Consider the following 23,094-nt stretch of genomic DNA (forward strand, 5'->3'; position numbering starts at 1 on the left):
GTAAATATATCAACTTAATTTCTGATTAGTAATATGCATTACTAAGAACTTCATTTGGACAACTTCAAAAGCGATTTTATCAATATTTCGATTTTTTTGCACCCTCAGATTCCAGATTTTCAAATACTGTCCTATCCTAACAAACCATACATCAATGGAAAGCTTATTTATTCAGCTTCAGACAAAGTATAAATCTAAATTTCAAAAATTGGACTCCGGGGTCCAGGATCTCATTTGTATCAGGTGTAAATGAAAAACAAAGTAAAAAGTATAATTTTATAATCAATAATAATGTAACTAATTAAAGCATTCAATTTAGTACTTTAGTAAAGATGGTAATTAATTTTTTTACCATTTTTTATATGGAATGTTTATATAAATTCAACAGATACTACATTCTAATTGTTATACGGTCGAAAAGGCCAAGACCTCTGAAGTGGTCCATTTTAAACAACTTTAATGCATTTTAAACTTGTTCATGCTCATTTTACTTGTCTGAGTCATTAAAACCACGCCATTATCACCTCTAATGCTTAACAAGCTACCACAGTATTTAGGTGGAAACGATGGTTACCATGGTAACGTGTTTTAAGGGGCCAGTCGCAAACTTTCCGTCGGATGCATCGGCTCGTGGCTGCTCTCATTTACCCTGACGGCAGATAAAGTAGTCGCCCCATCCTAGAAAGTCGGTTCTTACCTAACAGCAGCAGCCTGTGCGTTTGCTTGTACTCTCTCTTCTCCGCTCTCAGGTTCTTGTCAATGTTTCGACTGCGCTTGTTATCCGCTTTGACCCGCGCCCTCTCCTCCACCCGCCGGCGCTCTCTGAGCTGCGGGTCACAACTGTCCGAGTGGCCGGACTCGACATCGATCCCGGGATTCGCACCGGTCCGCCCGCCGGTGTATGATATCGCCGATTGGGATAACCTAGATCTGAAGCTGTGACACATCCCCATGGCCAGTGCTGGGATCGATCCTTGAGGTGTTTAACATTCGACTGGAAAAGTCTTGCAGGATAAGAACACCATGATGATGATGGTTATCCAGGTCAGGTGGAGAGAAGGCTCGCTATCCCTTACAGCCTTATCGCGCAAGGCTCTCCCAAGGTGTCAGTTAGCCTCATCGGGTTGTTCCTCAGTTTTTGATATTCACGAATGGACAAGAGTGAACTTTGACCTGACACGCATAGCGTACTTTTCACTGTTTGTTATTTTTTCTCTACTATTTCTGGCCGCCGCTCCAAGTCCCTCCTTGTCCGCTGGAGCTCTCGCCGCTCCGCTCGCTCTCGCGGGCTGACCTGAGATCAGTTCTGCGTCGCAACTTTTGCACAGCGTTAAATTTTCACGAGCAGCAGGGGGAGGTCACTCACTCCGTGACGTTGGTCAAATATTTGTGGCTTCACAAATTATCCTAAGGAAGATGAAAAACAATTTGATTTCATTAATCTTATCATCATTTTGATTCCATTCCATACATACATAGACAAAAGTTTATATTAAGGCATAAATGTACTCATAAAAAACACATATTGAATGAAGTTAAGTGTTTATTTCAAGTGTTCCTCCTGGGGGTAATTTTATCGCGGTTGTTATTCATAGTGTTGTATAATGTTGTTGTTCATTGAGTAAAAAAAAGGTCATTCCGTGACGTCATACGGAGAAAAATAGCACAATTTTAGTTTTGTAAACCCGAGTATTCCTTTTATCTTTTTTTTTTTAGTTTTTAGTTTTATTATATGATGCAGATTAAGATTTATTTAGCTTAATCTGTTTTGGGTTATTTTACAGTATGAGTGTTTTATTATTTTAGACAAATACATTTTTTTTGGTACCTAAAGCTCAGTTTTAGGATTGAGTCTGTTATTAGCCATTACATCTTTTGGGGGTACAGGGTGCACAAAATATAACAGATTCAATAATCCTGTAGATGGCGTTGTTGTACATCAACATGCAACGTTCATGACAGACTTGACAGCTGCAAATTATTTCTAGATATATTGTAGTGTACCAGCAGCATCATGCTCGTTCAGATAGCTTTTAGATTTTTACATAAATTTTCTTGTTTGTTTGTTTTACTTTTTAAAATACTTATAATCAAAAATACACTACCAGTCAAAAGTTTTTTTTTTTTTAAACACGTCTCTTTTGCTCACCAGGCCTGTGTTTATTTGATCCAAAGTACAGCAAAACAGTAAAATTCTGAAATATTTGTACTATTTAAAATAGCTGTTTTATATTTGAAAATGATTTAAAATGTAATTTATTCCTGTGATTTCAAAGCTGAATTTTCAGCATCATTACTCCAGTCTTCAGTGTCACATGATCCTTCAAAAACCATTCTAATATTCTGATTTGCTGTAAGTTCAGAAGATTTATTTATCTATTTCTATTAAATTAGCCGTTGGCTAATGGCTAGGGAGTCGAACTTGTAACTTTTAACTGAAAGGTTGTGGGTTAGAGTCCCAAGGATTGAGGGTGGGAGGAGTGAATAACCTGGGTGTGTGCGTGTTTGTTGACTACTCACTACTGTGTGTGTGCACTTGGATGGGTTAAATGCAGAGCACAAATTCCGAGTATGGGTTACCATACTTGGCCACACATCCTTTCCTTCCTTCCTTCTTTCCTTCCTACTTTCCTTCCTTAAACTGAAATAGAAATCTTTTGTATATTATAAATGTATTCATCATTACTTTTGATTGATTTAAAGCATCCTTGCTAAATAAAAGTATTCATTTTTATAATCTCTTTCCAACATATATATTGAATGCTATAGTAAATAATGTTACAAAGCTTTTTATTTCATAAAAATTCTGATCTTTGGATCTTTGGAAATATACCCAACTGTTTTAAATACTGATAATAGTAATAATAATAAAAATGTTTCTTGAACAGCAAATCTGGAATGTTAGAATGATTTCTCAAGGATCATGTGACGCTGAAGACTGGAGTAATGATGCTGAAAATGTAGCTTTGATCACAGGAATAAATAAACATATTTAAAATATATTCAAACAGAAAGCGGTTATTTTAAATAGTAGAAATATTTCACAATATTACTGCTTTTGCTGTATTTAGGATCAAATAAATGCAGGATGGTGAGCAGAAGAGAATTCTTTTAAAAAACATTAAAAATCCTACTGTTCAGAAATTTTTGACTGGTACTGTAGGTCAGGATTTGAACCCATGTCTTGTTGCATTTTTTAAAAATTGTACCATTTATTTATTTGTCATATGTCACATATAGGGTACATACTGTATGGGTATGACAGGATGGAAAGTTAAAATATTTAAATGAATGGTATGATTGAAAAAGGTTTTAAAGATGTCACATATTAAATTAAAAGTGAAGATGACTCTCTTGCCCTTTATCTTCTTTTGCTTGCTCTCATTCCCCCTCTTGTTGCTCTTTCTGTTTAATTTCCCCTAATAAAATGACCTGAAATCATGAAAGCCCTCATTGTAACTACAGATCTGACACAGTTTGTACAAAAAGCACAGCGCTTTGCTAAATATACGAGCGCTCTCCTGTTTCTTGGAAGGTTAAATAACGCGCACAATAGCATGCCTTCTGTTCTTAATCTGTCCTACAGCATGCCTCATGCATTGACATTATCAACAAGAGTGCCGCCACTTCACACATTCCCTCCACTTCGGGTCTTTTGAATCACTCGGTACTTGTGGTTTACCTAAACTTATATTATTTATGGCTGTTGGGGATCTTAATAGTCAAGAATCAACTTAATAAATGATAGGGAAGATGAATGATCGAGTCCATTTTTAAAATGTAGGCATAAAATAAGCAGTTCTTGTGAAAGTACTTGGAGCACAACAGTGGCATCTGTTGGTAAAATATAAATCTGCATATACCCAACTAACAGAACTTTCTGGCAAGGTTCTTTCTACTAAAGTTCTTCCAGTAATGGTAATAGAATGTTTGTTGAAAGTGTTTGGTCTGGAATGTTTTTTCCTGAAACATGTTTAAATGTAACTACTTGGTCCAATAATGTTTGCAATTTGGAATGTTCGTGTAACATTTGAAACATTGGGGCATTTAGAAATACTGTGTTTAAAGTTAGCAAAAACATGTTTTTGTCAGCTGGGTATGCTGGCCTCCAAACTGAAATTCCAGACCAGGAAGATGTCAGAGTTTATACTGTACAGAAGTGGCAACTTCAACATATAGGCTATAAACAAACTCTCACTGCAGGAAACACTTAGACAATGAGTATGTGGTCTGTCTGTCTTTCTGACGGCCTGTGCCACTGCACTGCGACAGATAGGGCCTGGAAGACTCTTATCACGCACGCCAGAGAGACGGCAGCTGATCCAAACTCATGATGATAGGCTTTTTGAATTTTAAATATTCAAATATTTCAACAACCCTTCAATTCTTCATAAACATCATCAGTTTAGTCTTTCATAGTGTGCTAAACTTTAACCCTACAACACAATTATTGTTCTTGACTGAAATGTAGTAATCTAGCTGGCTAATTCAGTGTCACACTGACTAGTACGTTATGTGACATATGGGTGACTCCCTCTTGATGATGTCATCAGTGGTATTACACACACAGTGGGCATCTCAGACTCACGGTCAAGGCTATTCCTGCTCTTTCAACGTGCCAAATCTATCATTATGCGTGAGATCGTTCATCTACAGATCGGACAGTGTGGAAATCAGATCGGCTCAAAGGTGCGATGGCTCAAATTGTGTGTTTTTATGAGTATTTTTATGATTAGCAGCTGCATTATGTTAAGCTCAACTTGATTCAAGCAAGAGAATCTGATGCAGACAAATGAACATGCATTTCTTTATTATGAGTATTTGTTAGTAGTAGGTTATTTATTCATTTGTTTGTGATGCATTTCTTTTATTATCATTATTATAATCAATTTTGGAGTTTAATGTCATTTTGAACTGCATTCTGTTAGTAGCTAAATATTGCAGTAATGTGCATTTCAGATAAAAGCAGTAGCAACAACTTATTTACTGCTATGTTTGTAGCATGACATGTATTTTTAAACCGAATAACTATTTAATATTATGATACGTGCAGTCAAGGGTGTTCACCCCAGTGTGGTCTAATGTAAGATAAGAGACACAGAGCCTCCTCTGACGGGTTGGGCCTTCTTTATCGTGGAAATGAGCTCAGCGGCCTGTGAATTTCTGAGTGACAGATGCAGTAGTTTTGTGGTCAAAACTGAAAAGCATCCAGAAAAACAAATGCGAGTCGCTTAAACTTAACAGATAAGTCAGTTATTTAAGGCTCTGTGTTGAAAATGACAGTTTTTTGTCATTCATTCAGTACTGAGGATTGAGCAGGTCACATGGGAGAAAATATGGTGACTAATTTTCAAGCCAAAAATGTTTCTATGTGTTTGCAGTTCTGGGAGGTGATCAGTGATGAACATGGTATTAACAGAACAGGAGCGTATGAGGGCGACATGGACGTTCAGCTGGAGAGGGTCAATGTTTACTTCAATGAAGCACATGGTATGCAGACCTGTACATTACATTCATGGTTTCTGTTTCTCAGTACAGTATTAAAATTCATAGTAATTCCCCAAACTTTTTTCAGCTGAACCCCTTAGATATTAAATATTTACTTAATGTACCTAAAATCCAAAATGCAGATTATACTATACAGTTATTCAATTAAAATGCAGCCTTGGATTTATAAACTATATCATAATTATCATATAGCCCTATATATATTTTCATTGCATGTTTTAGTTCAGTTATATCCAGTCTGTATTTTTGTTATCATTTCAAATTGTGGGAGATATATATTCTCAAGAAAGTACTCAGCTGCAGGTGTCTTTATTTGGTAAATGTGCAGTCTTTGAGTTGAGGATCACTGTAACTTCCTATAGAACATTCTCAGTGACTTGAGATGTTTTATTGTTTCTTAGGTGGCAAATATGTTCCAAGAGCATTGTTAGTGGACCTGGAGCCAGGGACTATGGACAGCGTGAGGGGCAGTCACATAGGACAGCTTTTCAGACCGGATAACTTTATACACGGTGAGCCAGCAATTTAGATGCATTTAATTTAGGTACCACATGAGTTTACTTCTATAACTATAAATAGGGTTGGTTTTCCCACTTCTGAAGCATACTGTCTTAAAATAAAGCTTCCAAAAGGGGGATTTTGCAGTGATGCCATAGAAGAACAACAAAAAACCTTTCAGTGAACCCTTCAGGTCTTAAAAGAACCATTTTTTTCTTAGTGTGAAAAACATAAAAAAAGAAAGAAAGAAAAAAAGCAACTTTTCCACTATAAAGAACCTGTTGTTGAATGGAAAGCTTCCATGGATGTTAGAAGTTCTTTATGAAACCACAGACATCAATCCACCTTATTCTTCAAAGCAGAAGTAAGCCTATGGGCGAGACTTCCGGTTCATTAGCTGCTGTATGGAAATAACATGAATAACAACGTGCAGTAAACGGTAAAACTGTTTGCAGTACAAACCAGTGTGTTCATAATTAAGTTCATAATATATTAAAAATAATATGGTAGGAAACACCAATTTGCAGTATCAACCAGCAAAACAAACTGTTTTGTACAGCTGAAAATAGCTGGACACGGATGAGACTGGAAGCCAGACCTATACAGTTTACAAATGGCTTTTACAAATTACAAATTTGATTCTCAGGGAGTGCATGAAATTATAAAATGTATACCTCATATGCATTGTGAGTTGTTTCAGGTAAAGGTGTCAGCCAGATGTGTGCATGTAATAGATGGATTACATTTTTTAATATTTTTTCCTATCCATGAATCAGTATGCATAAACAACCATAAATATTTGTTAGCAATAATGTGCACTGTAGATTTGATGTCTGCTGCTTTGAATGCATGTTCTCTAGTCTAATGGATTCTTATGGTGTGTGCACACCAAAAGCGAATTCAGTTATTTGCGCAAGTAAAGTACATAAAAAGTCAATGCAAAGAAGCAAATTCGCGCCAGGTGAAGCATTTATACGATGCCGACGCTTGATGGAAGGCGTGCCTGAACCTTGGTTGACACGTTTCCTGTGAATGTTGTCGATTAGATACAAATTTGTGGTAGGCGTCAAATTTCAACTCGAAAATTTGCATGGCGCGTTGTCGTGCAAGACATTCAGCAAAGAGGTTAATGAGACAGGATTTGACACATCCAGCTGTTTCAGGAAATAGTTTTTGTTGTTTTTATATTTCTATGTGCACAAGTGACACAAAAAACATCCCACGAGAAGTACGCAATGCAAATATTTGCTTCACTTTTGGTATGCACACACCATTACTGGCTGTCAATGTTTTTAATCATTCTTCAGTTGGAAAAAATGATTGCAACGATATCGATCCTCTTTGTAATTATTGTTATTGTTATGGTGTGGACTTCACTATCCTCATAGAATTACAATGATTATTATTATATTATTATTATTATTGTTATAGTTACAGTTAACTTTATCGTCTTTAGTTGTGAGCAAACCCGAACTCAGCTCTGAAATCTGATTGGTTCATAGAAGAGTTGGCTCATGACACAGTGCCACTCATATGCCATAACATCATTCATGATCCTGTTTTCTCTCCATAAATGTAAAGGCAATTCTGGAGCCGGCAATAACTGGGCCAAAGGTCACTATACTGAGGGCGCAGAACTTGTGGAGCAGGTCGTGGATCGCGTTCGTAACGAAGCCGAGAGCTGCGACTGCATGCAGGGCTTTCAGTTCATCCACTCTCTGGGCGGTGGCACCGGTTCGGGAATGGGTACCCTGATTATCAACAAGATCCGAGAAGAGTATCCTGACCGCATCATGAATAGTTTCAGCGTAATGCCCTCACCGAAGGTCTCCGATACAGTAGTCGAGCCGTATAACGCGACCCTATCGATCCACCAGCTGATTGAGAATACAGACGAGACGTATTGTATTGATAACGAAGCGCTGTACGATATCTGCTTCCGCACTCTTAAGCTCACAACACCAACTTATGGAGATCTCAACCACCTTGTATCCCTCACCATGAGCGGGGTCACGACCTCCCTCCGCTTCCCAGGTCAGCTAAACGCTGACCTTCGGAAGCTTGCCGTCAATATGGTGCCCTTCCCGCGTCTCCATTTCTTCATGCCTGGTTTCGCTCCTCTCACAGCACGCGGGAGCCAACAATACCGTGCCCTAACGGTGCCCGAGCTCACCCAGCAGATGTTCGACGCCCGAAATATGATGACCGCGTGCGACCCGCGTCGAGGGCGCTATCTCACAGTGGCAGGCATTTTCCGTGGTCGCATGTCCACTAAAGAGGTCGACGAGCAAATGCTAGCCATTCAGCAGAAGAACAGCAATTACTTCGTGGACTGGATCCCTCACAACGTCAAAGTGGCCGTTTGCGACATCCCGCCACGAGGCCTCAAAATGGCCTCCACCTTCATCGGAAACAACACCGCCATCCAGGAGATTTTCAAGCGCATAGGAGAGCAGTTCTCGCTCATGTTTCGACGCAAGGCCTTCCTGCATTGGTACACGGGGGAGGGCATGGATGAGCTGGAGTTCACCGAGGCCGAGAGCAACCTGAATGATTTGGTTTCAGAGTACCAGCAATATCAGGATGCCACCGCCGACATGGATTACGATGCAGAAGATGAAGTGACAGAGGAGGAGGGTCTGTCATCAACAGCACGCAGCACCCTAGTGGAGATTAAGACTGAGGTGGTCACTGAAACTTCTGTCAGCGAATGACGCGTGGGCTTTAGTGAATTTGGCAAGAGTGGATCTGATTGTGTGAAGAGTGGGAACATTCAGTGGCCCCAAAAAGTATTTCGACACTCGAGATACAGTTAAAATTAATAAATGAATTACAATGCATTAGAAAAAAATGTTTGGCTTGAAAGGTGTGCTTTTAAAAATATATAGTTTACATAATTAAATGATAATGTGCCTTACGTGTTCAAATACTATTTGAAGCCATTGTTCATTGCAAACTGTGAAATATTTTTGACCTCCAGGATAAACTTGTGAATTACACAAAAATAAACAGGATAATTCAAAATTCAAATACAAAAATTCAAATCCAATTTTCTTATTCTTATATATTTTCAAAAGTCTGGGGTCGATATGTTTGAAAGTCTCACCAAGGCTGCATTTATTTAATCAGAATACAGTAAAACAGCAATATTGTGAATATTATTTATAATATATATATGACCCTGAACCACAAAACCAGTCATAAGTCGCACATGTATATTTTGTATCAATAGCCAACAATACATTGTATGGGTCAAAATGATCGATTTTTCTTTTATGCCAAAAATCATTAGGATATGAAGTAAAGATCATGTTCCATGAAGATATTATGTAAATTTTCTACCGTAAATATATCAAAATTTAACTTGTAACTTAGTAATATGTATTGCTAAGAACTTCATTTGGACAACTTCAAAGGTGATTTTCTCAATATTTATAATTTTGTGCACCCTCAGATTCCAGATTTTCAAATGTATCTCAATCGAATATTGTCCCATTCTAACGAACCATCATCAATGTAAAGTTTATTTATTCAGCTTTTTAGATGATGTACAAATCTCAATTTCAAAAAATTGACCCTTATGACTGGTTTTGTGGTCCAGGGTCGCATTTTATGAAATGTAATTTATTTCTGGGATAGAAAGCAGAACTTTCAAAAAAAAAAAAAAAAAAAAAAAAAATCTTATTATAATTAATGTTGAAAACAGTTCAGGATTCTTTGGTGAACATTTTTTAAATGGAAATATTTTGTATCACTATATAAATGTTACATTTGATCAATTTAATGCATCCTTATCAAATAAAAGTATTCATTCCTTTAAAGAAACAATCTCACTAACCCCAGACTTTTGAACGGTAGCGTAAAGCTTATTGTAAAGCTAAAGATATTAAAAAATGATTCTATATTGATCACCTGAGAACACAAAAAAACTAATTCTGTATGTTCTGTAATAATGAAATCTATACATATAGAAAAATATAGGGAAAAAGAAATATTGTTAATTTTTCTTTTGTGTGGTGTAATAGTGCTATATAGAGGCTTAAATTCTTCTGTCGTTGTTTGTCATCAATATTCAAAATGCTACATTTATGTTTTTGCTAATTTTGCTTTCCCTTTAGTTTAAAAGCATGAAAATTTATAAACTTTCAGAATATATTTGATGCATCTGCATTGTATGTGAGCATCTATAATGCTACAAACTTTCATGTGTTTACCATTTCATTGTCATTTATGTCATGCACCGATTCGTTTTCTTACAAAATGCATTAAAATAAAAATGAAGACAATCACTCTTTTTTGGATATCAGTAAGCAACAGAGACTAAACTACTCAATTTGTGAATCTAAGGGGTTTTACATAATGGAAACACTGTACATATTTAAATAAAAAAATACATTAATTTCGGAAAATCTTGCTTTTTGTTTATGTAAAATAAACCTTATGTCTACATAGTTAAATCTAACATATACATTCTTTCTTGCAGAGCCTAAAAAATATTAAGTACATAAAAAGAGCATTGCACATAAATAATAAGCCAAATTGCTTATGACTTTATGCAGAGAACACATTAAATTGCAACATTTACCTTTTTAAATAACTACTGGACTGCAAACCAGTAGATGTTCTAAAACCAGTACTACTTAATTTAAAACTAATCTGACATATTAACAATACCCCCAGTTAACTCAATGAACACCTGCTAAACAGAAAATTCTTTAGAACAAGAAAACACCAAGTAAAGGCTGTTTAAGTTTGAGACTCTTCATAATTTATTATCAAAAGAACAGGGCTATTTCCATTAAATCATCATAACTGCAGGTCTTGTTGTAAATCCGACAGAGAATGTGTGTGGAGATGTGGGGACTGAGGGCTTAATTACAGATCCTGGAAAAAACAGAAAAGATAATGAATCAGTTTTAACAACATATGTTTAACTTTCTACAAGTGCAGTACAGTTCAGATAAACAGCTGAAAGTTTAACTCACATTATACAGTCTTTATTTTAGTGACCTTCACACTGGATTCTGCGTTTTTAATCGCCTCAGTTTTCAACTGTGGCTTCAGTGCTGCTCGCACGACCCTGGCGCAGATAGCTGAGTACCTGATGTAACTGAAACGACAAGACAAATATTAAATTACAAAAAACTCCAACAAAATTGCTCGTATATGTCTACAGTGACTCAAATTCAACATGACGCTAGTCCCACAGTCAAACTCACAGCTACACAGAGTAAGGCCAGACCCGCTGTTACAGCACATACAGAACTCACAGACTACAGACCTTACAATAATTAAAATAACAACTGCACAGCCTTTTTAATTTGTTAATTGTCATTCTGATACCTCAGTCCTGCTTGTCTCCAATAAGCAACCATTTTTCCGCGCAAATGTGTGTCTTGCGTCCGTCAAATGCTGCAGTTCGCGCTGATCAAGGACGAGAGCAAGGCCTGTACGTTCGCCGGAAAATACGTCATAGGCCAGCGTACAATCCTATTGGCTGACAAACATGCCAATCATTACACTGTCAGATGGAATTGAACCTATCATGGATGATTATATACAAACCCAATGTTTTCCTCACAAACGCTTAATTTGGAATAATAAATACATTACACACCAAAATAAATCTCTTTTTTTTAGTTAAATGGTTTATAAAAATGTTTTGTTGCTTTCACAACTTTTGAATAGTACTGGTCATGTGCTTACCTATTCACAGTTTTTAGAAAAATTTTCATTTTATATACCTGTCAAGGAGTATATCATGTTAATTAATGCTATTCCCTTAGAACTTCATTAGGAAATGATATAGACAATAAATAAATAAATAATTTATAAATAAAATTATTATTATTTGTATCACATATAACATGAGAGAGGCATCGTTTAAGATTGTTCATCATATTTATCCTGTGAAACAGGAAGATTGTGAAACAAAGTTTTGTAGAGAGGAAAATGAGAGTACTGTTGTCCATTTATTTTATTGATTGTATTATTATTTTTGTTTGTTTGTTTGTTTGTTAAAATACTAATATTGAATTGCAACTAAAAAAAGATTTAAAATTTTATTATACTGTTACATTTTTTATACAGTATACTGTTGACTTTAAAATTTGGTATATTGTGAACTTACTCATTATATATGGAAATTTCTTTATTCATAAATGCAATGGGCAGTGAAAGAAAAAAACTAATTTTACAAGAAGAAAGCTAAATAAATAAATAACAAAGCGAAAAAAAAACCATGTAACTTATTTTAAAGCCTTAAATTTACGCTTTGAATAATTTGTAATTATTTGTTATTTTCTTATTGCTTTCCCTATGTTTATTATTGTATTTGTTTCGATATATTTTATATGTTATTGCCCTTGTATGTTCCTTGTTCTAAAAAGTGCAATTGAAAAAAAAAGCTGGAATTGAGCCAATCACTGCAGTTTAATGACACAATATCTACATTAACCATAACATTTCAAAATAAAAAGTTTCATTTTTGTGTATTCATTTTTGAATTATATGTACGTTTTAATAAACTACATAAATGCAGATTTATTAAAGTTGCTTTCAGTTTTGTAGCATTCAAACATGATTTATTATATATTATGATATTTATTAAATATAAAATATTTAATTCATCTCTCTCCTTCTCTCTTTCTCGTTCAAAATGTATATTGATTAATCCCCTTATGATGCTTGGATTGACTTGAACAATAATGTTAATAAATGTTTATTGCTTATAAAACAATGCTATTCATTATCTGATGATTATACATAAGTTCATTATTATTAAATATTTACATACCAACGTGTCTTTAAATTAGAAGGGTCTTTTATTTTGTAGCAATGCCCGGATTGACGTTGACTGTTGCAGCTTGTTTGCATAAGATTTTATATCACCCGATACTTATTGTTCATATATACTAACGATCAATAATAATAACAATAACATTAATATTAATAATAACACTTCGTGTAATAGCTATTTTTTTGTATTTACATTTACAAACCCTGCTACTATAGTTTTAAATCAAGTAAAAAAAAATGTCAAAATTAATTTTGTGTATATAGAACCCCCCCTGGTAATATTAATGATTGTAAAATGTAATATTTTTCCTATTGTAATTTTATAAAAGCCCCTATTTGTGATCATTACGGAGTGGAAACGTTCGATGCGTCATGACGTGAGTCATATTCCTGTGACGTGATGATGTCATGCGGCCTGGGTTAGAGAGGAGGAAGCAGAAAAAACAACAACAAGCCTGTTGTGTGGGTGACAGACAGAAGCCACGCTGAGGTGACCTGTCTAGACTAGTAGTCAAAAAGCAGTCTAATATCAGTGCTTGCTGTGGTCCCGAGGGCAAGATGTCTTTGTTTGGGAAGTTTTTTGGTAGCGGTGGCAAAGGGGGTAAATCTGCAAGCCCCCAAGAGGCTATCCAGCGACTGCGAGAAACAGAAGAAATGTTGACCAAGAAACAAGAATTCCTGGAGAAGAAGATCGAACAGGAGCTTGTAACGGCCAAGAGAAACGGCACGAAGAACAAAAGAGGTGAGCGATGAGCTAAGTGAACTTACCTGGCATAGATTAGCTGGTTAACTCAGGTTAGGTTGCCTCTGTGCTTCAGCGTTATTTTATGTCGGTCTGTTATACAAAGAAATTGATTAAAAACGTATCTTGTAACTGAAATAACACAGTTAACGAGCTAATTAACAGGGCTGGACGTTTTCTAAAACGCATGATGGGTCGTTGAGAGCTGTCATACAAATCTGGGATATGGAATTAACTATAGGACGATGATTTGCTTTATAATTTGATTAATCCTTTCAGGATGCTTGGGATAGACAGATACAATGTTGCAGCGCTCCATCAGTTCACCTTTGACCTTTCCTGGTAACCATGGTGATGACAAACATGTAGGTCATGTTGGTTGACTCAGGAAGTAAAACCAAACTTTGCTGAAAAAGAAACCTTTTAGTAATTTTAGTAAAATTGCACGTTCACAAGTCAAGAATAACTTAAAAACTCCACAAAACCAGTCATAAGTGTCAATTTTTCTAAATTGAGCTTTATACATAATCTGAAAGCTGAATGACTAAGCTTTCCATCGATGTATGGTTTGTTAAGATCGAACAATATTTGGCCGAGATACAACTATTTCAGTATATGGCATCAAAATATTGAGAAAATCGCCTTTAAAGTTGTCCAAATTAAGTTCTTTGCAATGCATATTACAAATCAAAAATTAAGTTTTGATATATTTACAGTAGGACATTTACAAAATATCTTAATGGAATATGATCTTTACTTATTTCCTAACGATTTTTGGCATAAAAGAAAAATCAATAATTTTGACCCATACAGTGTATTTTTGGCTATTGCTACAAATAAACCCCAGCGTCTTAAGACTGGTTTTGTTGTCCAGGGTCACAAATTGTCATCTTTAACAGTGATAAGATACTTTAAAACCCTTTTAGACATAAGCATGTTTTAAAATTAATGCAACTGTCCAGATGTTAACTTTTTTGTTTGTATGGTTTTTAAAATTGATTATTTTTAGTTGACATTCTCTGGTGTTAAATAATGCTTTCTACTTTCGTTCTGAACTAAATACATAAAAAAGCCCTCAAAATTGCCCATCTGCTCAATCTGGAAAAAAGTTGTCGTTTTAAATCCTACTTTGTCATGCTTTCCATTAGTGCTACATTCAGGCCTTGCAAAAATTATGACGTAATGCAGTTACAAAAACTATATTTATAAGTCCTTTTCCTGTCCCATCGATCCTACAAGTGTTGTCCAAATCCAGAGATAGCTCCATAAATAATTTCAGGGCAACGTAAGGAGCACATTAAAGAGCCGTCTGGGTTGTGAGGCCTGTAATACAACTCCACATTTAAAGTCCCCAGAACAGAGGTAATCAATAATTGATCTGATTATCCTATGAGGGCTGCTGGGACGCAACGGATGGTGTGACTGCTAGGGGTGTGGAACTGATGTTTTGTCGTAGATTACAATTCCAGTGCGTTCATGGAAAAAGTGTTTAATTTGCATGACCTTTGTGTCAGGTGACGTCTTTGGAATGGTCCAATTGAACGTGCACATGACGTAAGAGTATTTGTAGAGCATTTTATTGTATTGTAAAGCTGATAAATCAAGGTTCCATTCCATACATTGCACAAACACAGCTTCTGTTTTATCTTCTACATGTGAATTGGCAACTCAAATCATTGTTTTGTCAGTGTTTAAAATTCTAATCTGTATTAAGTTAAAATGCAATGTGTTTTGGTATAGTACCAGTAAAAAGTTTTTGAACAGATTTTTAATGTTTTTAAACAAGTCTGCTTACCAAGTCATTTATTTGATCCAAAGTACAGCAAAAACAGTAATATTGTAAAATATTTTTACTATTTAAAACAACTGCTTTCTATTTAAATATGTTTTAAAATGTAATTTATTCCTGTGGTCAGAGCTGTATTATCAGCATCATTACTCCAGTCTGTCACAGGATCCTTCAGAAATCATTTTAATATTCTGATTTATTATTATTATTATTATTATTATTATCAATATTTAAAACAGTTGAGTACATTTTTTTCAGGATTATTTGATTGATCCAAAGGTTTTCATTTATCTGAAATATAAAGGTTTTGTAACATTATAGACTATACCATTCAAAAGCTTGAAGTCAGTATAATTTTTTTCCTTTGGAAAGAAATGATAAAAATTAATTCTTTTATTTAGCAAGGATGCTTTAAAAAGTGATGATAAAGATTTCTATTTCAGATAAATGTTGTTCTTTTGAACTTTATATTCATCAAATAAACCTGATAACGTTCTACTCAGCTGTTTTCAACATAATAATAATAATAATGAATGTTTTTGAGCAGCAGATCAGAATATTAAAATGATATGTGACTGTAGTAATGATGCTAAAAATTCAGCTTTGAAATCACCGGAATTAATTTCATTTTAAAATATATTCAGTAGAAAGCAGCTATTTTAAATAGTAAACATATTTCAGAATTTTACTGTTTTTGCTGTATTTTGGATCAAATAAATGCAGGTTTGGTGGGCAGAAGAGACTTCTTTAAAAAATATTATAAATTTTACTGCTCAAAAACTTTTGACTGGTAGTGTATTCTGACAATTTATGGGTGATTCTCACAAAGAACAGTCAGGAAAAAAAAAAAAAAAAAAAAAAAAATATATATATATATATATATATATATATTTGCATTATGATATCTGTTTCAAATATATTTTCCAATGTCCTAATTTTTAAAGAAAAGTAAATATGGATAAATGAAAGACAGCTAGTCCTATGTCTTATATATATATTTCATATTTTATTGTTTTATTTATTTATTTATTTATTATTATTTTTTTTTTGGTTTGTGGGAATGGGTAAATCTTGAAAAAAATGTTACAAAACAAACACATCATAATGGTCCTTAAATAATCGCATTCACATTTAACAAGAAAAGCATTTCAATATTGATGTGCATGTCATGAATGCATTATTAGTCCGCCAACTACATTCTTCTCTTTTTTTTACCAGCTCACTTGCCTGATTAAGTTTGGTGAGTTTGCCTCATTTAGGGGTCTTTACTTTGCAGCACTGCTGAGAAATAATGACAGTAGAAGACTTTACTTTCCATGGTAAAACCCTAATCAAATCAGTGGTGGAGTGGAGTCCTCCTAATTTTAATTTGGTGTTGAGAATCTTACTCTGTGGGCTTTCCATCTTGCCTTTACTGAACATTCATTTTCCATGCAAACACATTCTTACGAAATGACCTGACAATATAGTGCACAAACCACATTAACAGCAGGTCTGAGGACTGAGAATGCATGACGCTTGCTGAGATAAATCTTAGTTGAAAGAAAGGGCTTCAAATTAAATCAATTAACTCATAATTTCATAATATTCTATTAAACTCTTTTAAATAAAACCACACTTAATATTATGCAATACTAAAATCCTCTTATTTTGTGCTTTAATTGCATTTACCTTTCTTTCTGTTTGAAACAGCTGCATTGCAGGCCCTGAAGCGTAAGAAGCGCTACGAGAAGCAGTTAACCCAGATTGACGGCACCCTTTCTACCATCGAGTTCCAGCGGGAGGCGCTAGAGAACGCTCACACCAACACCGAAGTCATCAAGAATATGGGCTATGCTGCCAAGGCTATGAAAGCTGCCCATGACAACATGTGAGGAGTTTGTTTTCTTGGCTTTTTCTCTCTATCAGCCCCTCTGTGGCAAGGTTTCGAGTTTATGAGATCATAAACGAGATTAGTTTACCAGTGCAAGGTATTGTGGTTGACATGGGATATATCTACGTTACTTTTAGGGACATCGACAAAGTGGACGAGCTTATGCAGGACATCACAGAACAGCAGGAGCTGGCACAAGAAATTTCAGACGCAATCTCAAAGCCTGTCGGGTTTGGGGAGGAATTCGATGAGGTAAGATTAAAACATGCAAACCCCAGAGCCATGATGAAGCTTCACCTGCTGAGCTTTTGAGTGATTTTCGTGTGTCGTACAAAGATAATGTTTACATCTGCTGTTTAATTATAAGGTGGTCAGGAAGGCATATCTTCACATCGTGTTATAAATGCTCACGCAGCAACATCATAGATTACTCATTAAACACACAATATCTGTGCCAAAGACACATTTTAAACCTGTTGGGTGCCGTTTAATTTGAGGGGAAAAATTCCCAAAACGGTTTGAGGTTTGTAAGATTTTAATGTAAAGGAATAGTTCGCTCCAGAATTTACTCCATGTCGTCCAAGGTGTTTATGTCTTTCTTTCTTCAGTCGAAGAGAAATTAAGGCTTTTGAGGAAAACATTCCAGGATTTTTCTTCTTATTGTGGATCAACGGGTTGAAGGTCCAAACTGCAGTTTCAATGCAGCTTCAAAGGGCTCTACATGATCCCAGCCAAGGAATAAGGGTCTTATCTAGCAAAACGATTGGTCATTTTCTAAACACAAACAAACAAAAATTATATAGTTTTTAACCACAAGTGTTCATCTAGCACTAGCTCTGCTGTGCGTATGCACGTCATCACGCATTACATAATCACGTTGGAAAGGTCAAAAGGGTCACACGTGATTAGTTCTTCATCTGTGTACTTCGGTTCAGAGAGGTTGGGTAGGGGACGAAGAATTCCATCTTTCTCCTCCAACTGCAAAATTGTCCAACCTTTTTGTAAAGGGCGTTTGCACGTTTGCTTTGCAAACACTGGGTCGGTACTTCTGCTTACATCACATGTGACCTTTCCAGCGTGATTATGTAATGATGTGAGTAAATACGTAAGTCAAGCTAGTGCAAGATGAGTATTTTTGGTTAAAAAGTATATTAATTTTTTTTTTTAATAAAATGACTGATTGTTTTGCTAGATAAGACCCTTATTTTTCGGCTGGGATCATGTAGAGCTTTTTGAAGCTGCATTGAAACTGGAATTTAGACCTTCAACCTGTTGGTCCCTCTTGAAGTTCACTACGTGGAGAAAAATCCTGGAAGTTTTCCTCAAAAACGCTATTTCTTTTCAACTGAAGAAAGAAAAACTAACATCTTGGATGACATGGGGGAAATTGCAATTCTGGAGTGAACTAATCCTTTAAAGTTGTTAATACTCACCAAGGCTGAATTTATTTGATCAAAAAATACAATAAAAGCAGTGATATTGTAAAATATTGTTGCAATTTAAAATAACTGCTTTTGTATTTTAATATGCTTGTGATGCAAAGCTGAATTTTTAGCATCATTCAGTCTTCAGTGTCACATGATCATTCAGAAATCAGAAGTCTAATATGCTGATTTGTTGCTCAAGAATCAGTTTTTATGGAAACCATACTATGGCTGCGTCTGAAAACCTAGTCAGCTGACATGCTGCCTCGCTGCCTTATCAGGCAGTGACTTCGAAGGCTGTGAAGGCAACTCTAAAAACAGTTTCGGACGGACTTCAGAGGCAGCAGAACGTGACGCCGTTGCTAGGTTACCTAACGGTTAAGTTGTAGAATTTGTAGAAAAACGATTTTATACAGCTATATGTAAATGCTTTAATAATACATAAAGACCTCAACGTCATTACCCACCGAAGGTCTGTGCGTCGGAGAAGACGACTGAGAATGGCAGCTACTTTTTGCTTAAATAAATAAAAGCACTGATGCAAGTAATATTGCAGAACAGGTCATTGTTATTAGTGGCTGTTTCGTTATTATTGGTAGTAAATATTACTCTTATTCACTACTCATTTGAACCCTTTTAACATTTTATTAAATACTGTTATTACAAGCAATATTATTTATTATGCTTTTTACACTATTACGATTCATAAAGTATATCATGGTCAAGATCTCATCTGTTATATAAAGTAACAAGTCTAATTTCACCAGAATATCTTTATTTATATAGCCTATATGACGCACACACACAGGATTGTGGGAAATCGAAGGCAGCGAAGGATACATCCATGCTGCCTTCAAAATTCCATCAGATGAAGGTACCTCCGGAGACAGGAAGTGAAGCAGAATTAGAATTCAGACGTGCCTTGATGCCTTCCTGCCTTGGAATGCTGCCTCCGAAGGCAGCATTTTAGAGCTTTCGGACGCAGCCTATATTTTCAGGATTGCTGAATTAATAAATAAATAATTATAAATGTCTTTACCATCACTTATGATCAATTTAATGCATCCTTGCTGGTTAAATGTGTTTTTTTTTTCTTTCTATATGTACAGTTGAGGTCAAAAGATTACATATAGTACACCTTGCAGAATCTGCTAAATGTTACTTATTTTATCAAAGTAAGAGGAATCATACAAAATGCATGTTATTTTTTGTTTAATACTGACATGAAAAAGATATTTAACATAAAAGATGTTTAAATATAGTCCACAAGAAAAAAATAATAGTTGAATTTATAAAATTGACCCCGTTCAAAAGTTTACATACACTTGATTCTTAATACACTGTTGTTGCCTGAATGATCCACAGCTCTGTTTTTTGTTTAGTGATAGTTGTTCATGAGTCCCTTGTTTGTCCTGAACAGTCAAACTGCCCGCTGTTCTTCATAAAAATCCTTCAGGTCCCACAAATTCTTAGGTTTTTCAGCATTTTTGTGTATTTGATCCCTTTCCAACAATGACTATATGATTTTGAGATCCATCTTTTCACACTGAGGACAACTGAGATACTTATATACAACTATTATAGAACGTTCAAACGCTCACTGATGCTCCAGAAAGGAAACACAATGCATTAAGAGCCGGGGGTGAAAACTTTTTGAATTTAAAGATCAGAGTAAATTTAACTTATTTTGTCTTCTGAGAAACGTAACTATCTTCTGTAGCTTCTGAAAGGCCAGTACTAAATGAAAAAAATATTATATTTAGGCAAAGTAAGAAAAATGTACACACATTCATTCTGTTCAAAAGTTTTCACCCCCGGTTCTTAATGCATGTTGTTGTTTTTTTTTGTTTGTTTTTTCTTTCTTTCTGGAGCATCAGTGAGTGTTTGAACCTTCTGTAATAGTTGCATTTGAGTCCGTCAGTTGTCTTCAGTGTGAAAAGATGGATCTCAAAATCATACAGTCATTGTTGGAAAGTGTTCAAATACAAAAAATGCTGAAAAACCAACTGTGGGACCAAGCGTATGTAAACTTTTGAACAAGGTCATTTGTATAAATTCAACTATTATTTTCTCTTGTGGACTATATGTAAATGTCTTGTATGTGAAATATCTCATTCAGGTCAGTAAAAATAACATGCATTTTGTATGATCCCTCTTATTTTGGTAAAATATTTAACATTTCGCAAATTCTGCAAGGTGTATGTAAACTTTTGACCTCACCTGTATATAATATGCATGTTAATACTAGATATAAACAGATGTTGTGTTATTTTAGGATGAGCTGTTAGCTGAACTAGAGGAGCTGGAGCAGGAAGAGTTGGATAAGAACCTTCTGGAGATCGGAGACAATGTACCACTGCCAAACGTGCCCTCTACGTCCTTACCTGCCAGACCAGGTACTAAACACACCCACACATTCACATTCACACAGGTTTGGACACATAAGTTGATGATGCTGCAAATTGCTCGTTCATACTCGTTCAAATCTGTTTATATTGGCTTGTATTAAATGCAGTTCTTGAATGTCTTTTGTAAATGCAGCAAAGAAGAAAGAAGAAGAGGACGAGGATGACATGAAAGACCTGGAGGCGTGGGCTGCAAATTAATGCTCCCCGAAACCCATACACACTATACAAGGCATAAACCTCACTCCGATACCTGTTACTAAAGGACCTGGAAGGACTCTTCAGTATGTTACAGTATGACGTCTTTGTGTCTAATATAGGTTAAAATATAAACACACATGAGAGGAAAACAAAACATAAATGCAACTGCTCAAAAAAAAAAAAATTATAAATCTCCGCCAGGCTTACGGTCAACACACTCATCTAAGCAAGTCTGAGATTTTGCCTCGTTTCTCCTCATCTCTGGACTCTTCAGACACGAAAAAGGCTTGTTGTAGATCAGTGTTTGTGTGTTCGGCACTCCATTACCTGTAAAAGTAGTCATATAACTTTTCAAACTTCCATCACGAGGAATCCTCCGCTTGGTCCGAGAAACCAGTACACACGGAAACCCTTTGCACGCAGGGGAAAGTGTCTGTAACGATCTGTCGTATTTTTGGAGAGAACATGTGGCATATTACAAATTTGTTTGTTCGCAAGTTCTGTTAAAAGCACTGTAAGCCCCGTTTGATTCTGTGCATCGAGCGTTTCAGCGCAGGTGCTTTCCTCGTACGATATCCGTTGCGCCCACGGGACGTCCTAGATCAGCACTTAGGCTTTACGAGTACAAGATTTGTTTTCAGTTTCAGGACTGAGGTGGGTATAAAGGTTTCAGGATCCACCTCAAGTTTGAGTGCTGCTGCAAATGTACATAGCATCTCTCTTTAATGGCATGACGGTTTACGATCTCACTCAAGAAACGTGTACTGTATTTGAGATATTTCAGAAATACTGGCTCGTGATTCTAAGATGTCTTTACACTAGAAGTGGTTTCTTGAAATGAGTGTTGCATTAGGGGAAAAAAACGACGAGGCTTGTTGTAGATTTCAGATTGTTGTCTTATTGAGGCGTGAATGCATTCAGACCGCACAGATTAATTTAATATCATGCTTTATTTTGCAGAGTGCTCTATTATGATGTTCTGATACCGTGGTTTTATTCATTTTCCTCTTTTGAGAGTCTATAAAACATTTGAGTATTGAATATTGAGAGGCGAGAGACGCACTAAACACGTAACTTTTGTTTATTTATCACGTTTCATTCGTTGTTCATTGTTTGTTTGTCTTTTTGACACTCATTTATGTTGTCCTCTGCCTTTCAACCTTACACTCACATTAAAGTTTTGCCAAATTAACACCTCTCTGTATTTTTATTTGTGCGTTAGATGTTTATTTTTGCATTATTTGGCTAGTATTTCTTTATTTATGCACTTCAAAGCTTTAGTGTTCATGTGTTTTTGTCTACTGAATACTGAAGATGAAATAGTGTCCAGACAGAAGGACAGAGAATACACTAGCAGTCAAAAGTTTTTGAACGATACAATTTTTTTTTGTGTTTTTTAAAGAAGTCTTTTCTGCTCAGCAAACCTGCATTTATTTGATCCAAAGTACAGCAAAAACCGTAACATTTTGAATTTTTTTACTATTTAAAATAACCGTTTTCAATTTGAATATATTTTAAATGTAATTTATTCCTGTGATTTCAAAGTTGAATTTTCAGCATCATTACTCCAGTCACATGATCCTTCAGAAATCATTCTAATATTCTGATTTGCTGCTCAAAAAACATTTATTATTATTATTATATATAATATATATTCATCAAAGAACCCTGAAAAAATGTACTCAGCTGTTTTAAAAATTTATAATAATAATAATAATAATAATTGTTTTTTGAACAGCAAATCAGCATATTAGAATGATTTCTGAAGGATCATGTGACACTGACGACTGGAGTAATGATGCTGAAAATGTAGTTTTGATCACAAGAATAAATTACATTTTAAAATATTTTTAGAT

The 23,094-nt window shown here is 35.3% G+C and overlaps 4 protein-coding genes across 4 annotated transcripts in view; 2 read left to right on the plus strand and 2 right to left on the minus strand.

Annotated features, from left to right (window-relative positions):
* Positions 1-1,276, minus strand: part of gnas (GNAS complex locus) — a 33,307-nt gene extending 32,031 nt beyond the window's left edge. Inside the window, exon 1 of the mRNA XM_051112391.1 lies at positions 698-1,276. Within this exon, the coding sequence (XP_050968348.1) occupies positions 698-953 (256 nt within the window). The 5' untranslated portion in view covers positions 954-1,276. The remainder of the gene's footprint in view (positions 1-697) is intronic.
* Positions 1,277-4,452: 3,176 nt separating this feature from the next.
* On the plus strand, positions 4,453-10,292 carry tubb1 (tubulin, beta 1 class VI). Its single transcript, XM_051112038.1, has 4 exons — positions 4,453-4,689; positions 5,382-5,490; positions 5,910-6,020; positions 7,588-10,292. The coding sequence occupies exons 1-4, from the start codon at positions 4,633-4,635 to the stop codon at positions 8,718-8,720; spliced, it is 1,410 nt and encodes a 469-aa protein (XP_050967995.1). The 5' UTR covers positions 4,453-4,632; the 3' UTR covers positions 8,721-10,292.
* Positions 10,293-10,751: 459 nt separating this feature from the next.
* atp5f1e (ATP synthase F1 subunit epsilon) lies at positions 10,752-11,508 on the minus strand. The gene is made up of 3 exons (XM_051112040.1): positions 11,350-11,508; positions 10,992-11,116; positions 10,752-10,890 (listed from the first exon to the last, which is right to left on the minus strand). Exons 1-2 carry the CDS (start codon positions 11,379-11,381, stop codon positions 10,993-10,995), a joined length of 156 nt encoding a protein of 51 aa, XP_050967997.1. The 5' UTR covers positions 11,382-11,508; the 3' UTR covers positions 10,752-10,890; position 10,992.
* Positions 11,509-13,185: 1,677 nt separating this feature from the next.
* chmp4ba (charged multivesicular body protein 4Ba) lies at positions 13,186-22,430 on the plus strand. The gene is made up of 5 exons (XM_051112039.1): positions 13,186-13,546; positions 17,028-17,205; positions 17,346-17,460; positions 20,908-21,028; positions 21,174-22,430. Exons 1-5 carry the CDS (start codon positions 13,363-13,365, stop codon positions 21,236-21,238), a joined length of 663 nt encoding a protein of 220 aa, XP_050967996.1. The 5' UTR covers positions 13,186-13,362; the 3' UTR covers positions 21,239-22,430.
* The last annotated feature ends 664 nt before the right edge of the window (positions 22,431-23,094 follow it).

Source organism: Labeo rohita, chromosome 6 (genome assembly GCF_022985175.1).
Source record: "Labeo rohita strain BAU-BD-2019 chromosome 6, IGBB_LRoh.1.0, whole genome shotgun sequence".
In the NCBI taxonomy this organism is placed as follows: domain Eukaryota; kingdom Metazoa; phylum Chordata; class Actinopteri; order Cypriniformes; family Cyprinidae; genus Labeo; species Labeo rohita.

Coding starts and splice junctions, on each gene's coding strand:
- tubb1 (XM_051112038.1), top strand. CDS start 4,633: ATGCGTGAGATCGTTCATCTACAGATCGGACAGTGTGGAAATCAGATC. Junction 5,491..5,909: donor TTACTTCAATGAAGCACATG/GTATGCAGACCT, acceptor ATTGTTTCTTAG/GTGGCAAATATGTTCCAAGA. Junction 6,021..7,587: donor ACCGGATAACTTTATACACG/GTGAGCCAGCAA, acceptor ATAAATGTAAAG/GCAATTCTGGAGCCGGCAAT.
- atp5f1e (XM_051112040.1), bottom strand. CDS start 11,381: ATGGTTGCTTATTGGAGACAAGCAGGACTGAG. Junction 11,117..11,349: donor TGGAGACAAGCAGGACTGAG/GTATCAGAATGA, acceptor TTGTCGTTTCAG/TTACATCAGGTACTCAGCTA.
- chmp4ba (XM_051112039.1), top strand. CDS start 13,363: ATGTCTTTGTTTGGGAAGTTTTTTGGTAGCGGTGGCAAAGGGGGTAAA. Junction 17,206..17,345: donor AAAGCTGCCCATGACAACAT/GTGAGGAGTTTG, acceptor CGTTACTTTTAG/GGACATCGACAAAGTGGACG. Junction 21,029..21,173: donor GTCCTTACCTGCCAGACCAG/GTACTAAACACA, acceptor TTGTAAATGCAG/CAAAGAAGAAAGAAGAAGAG.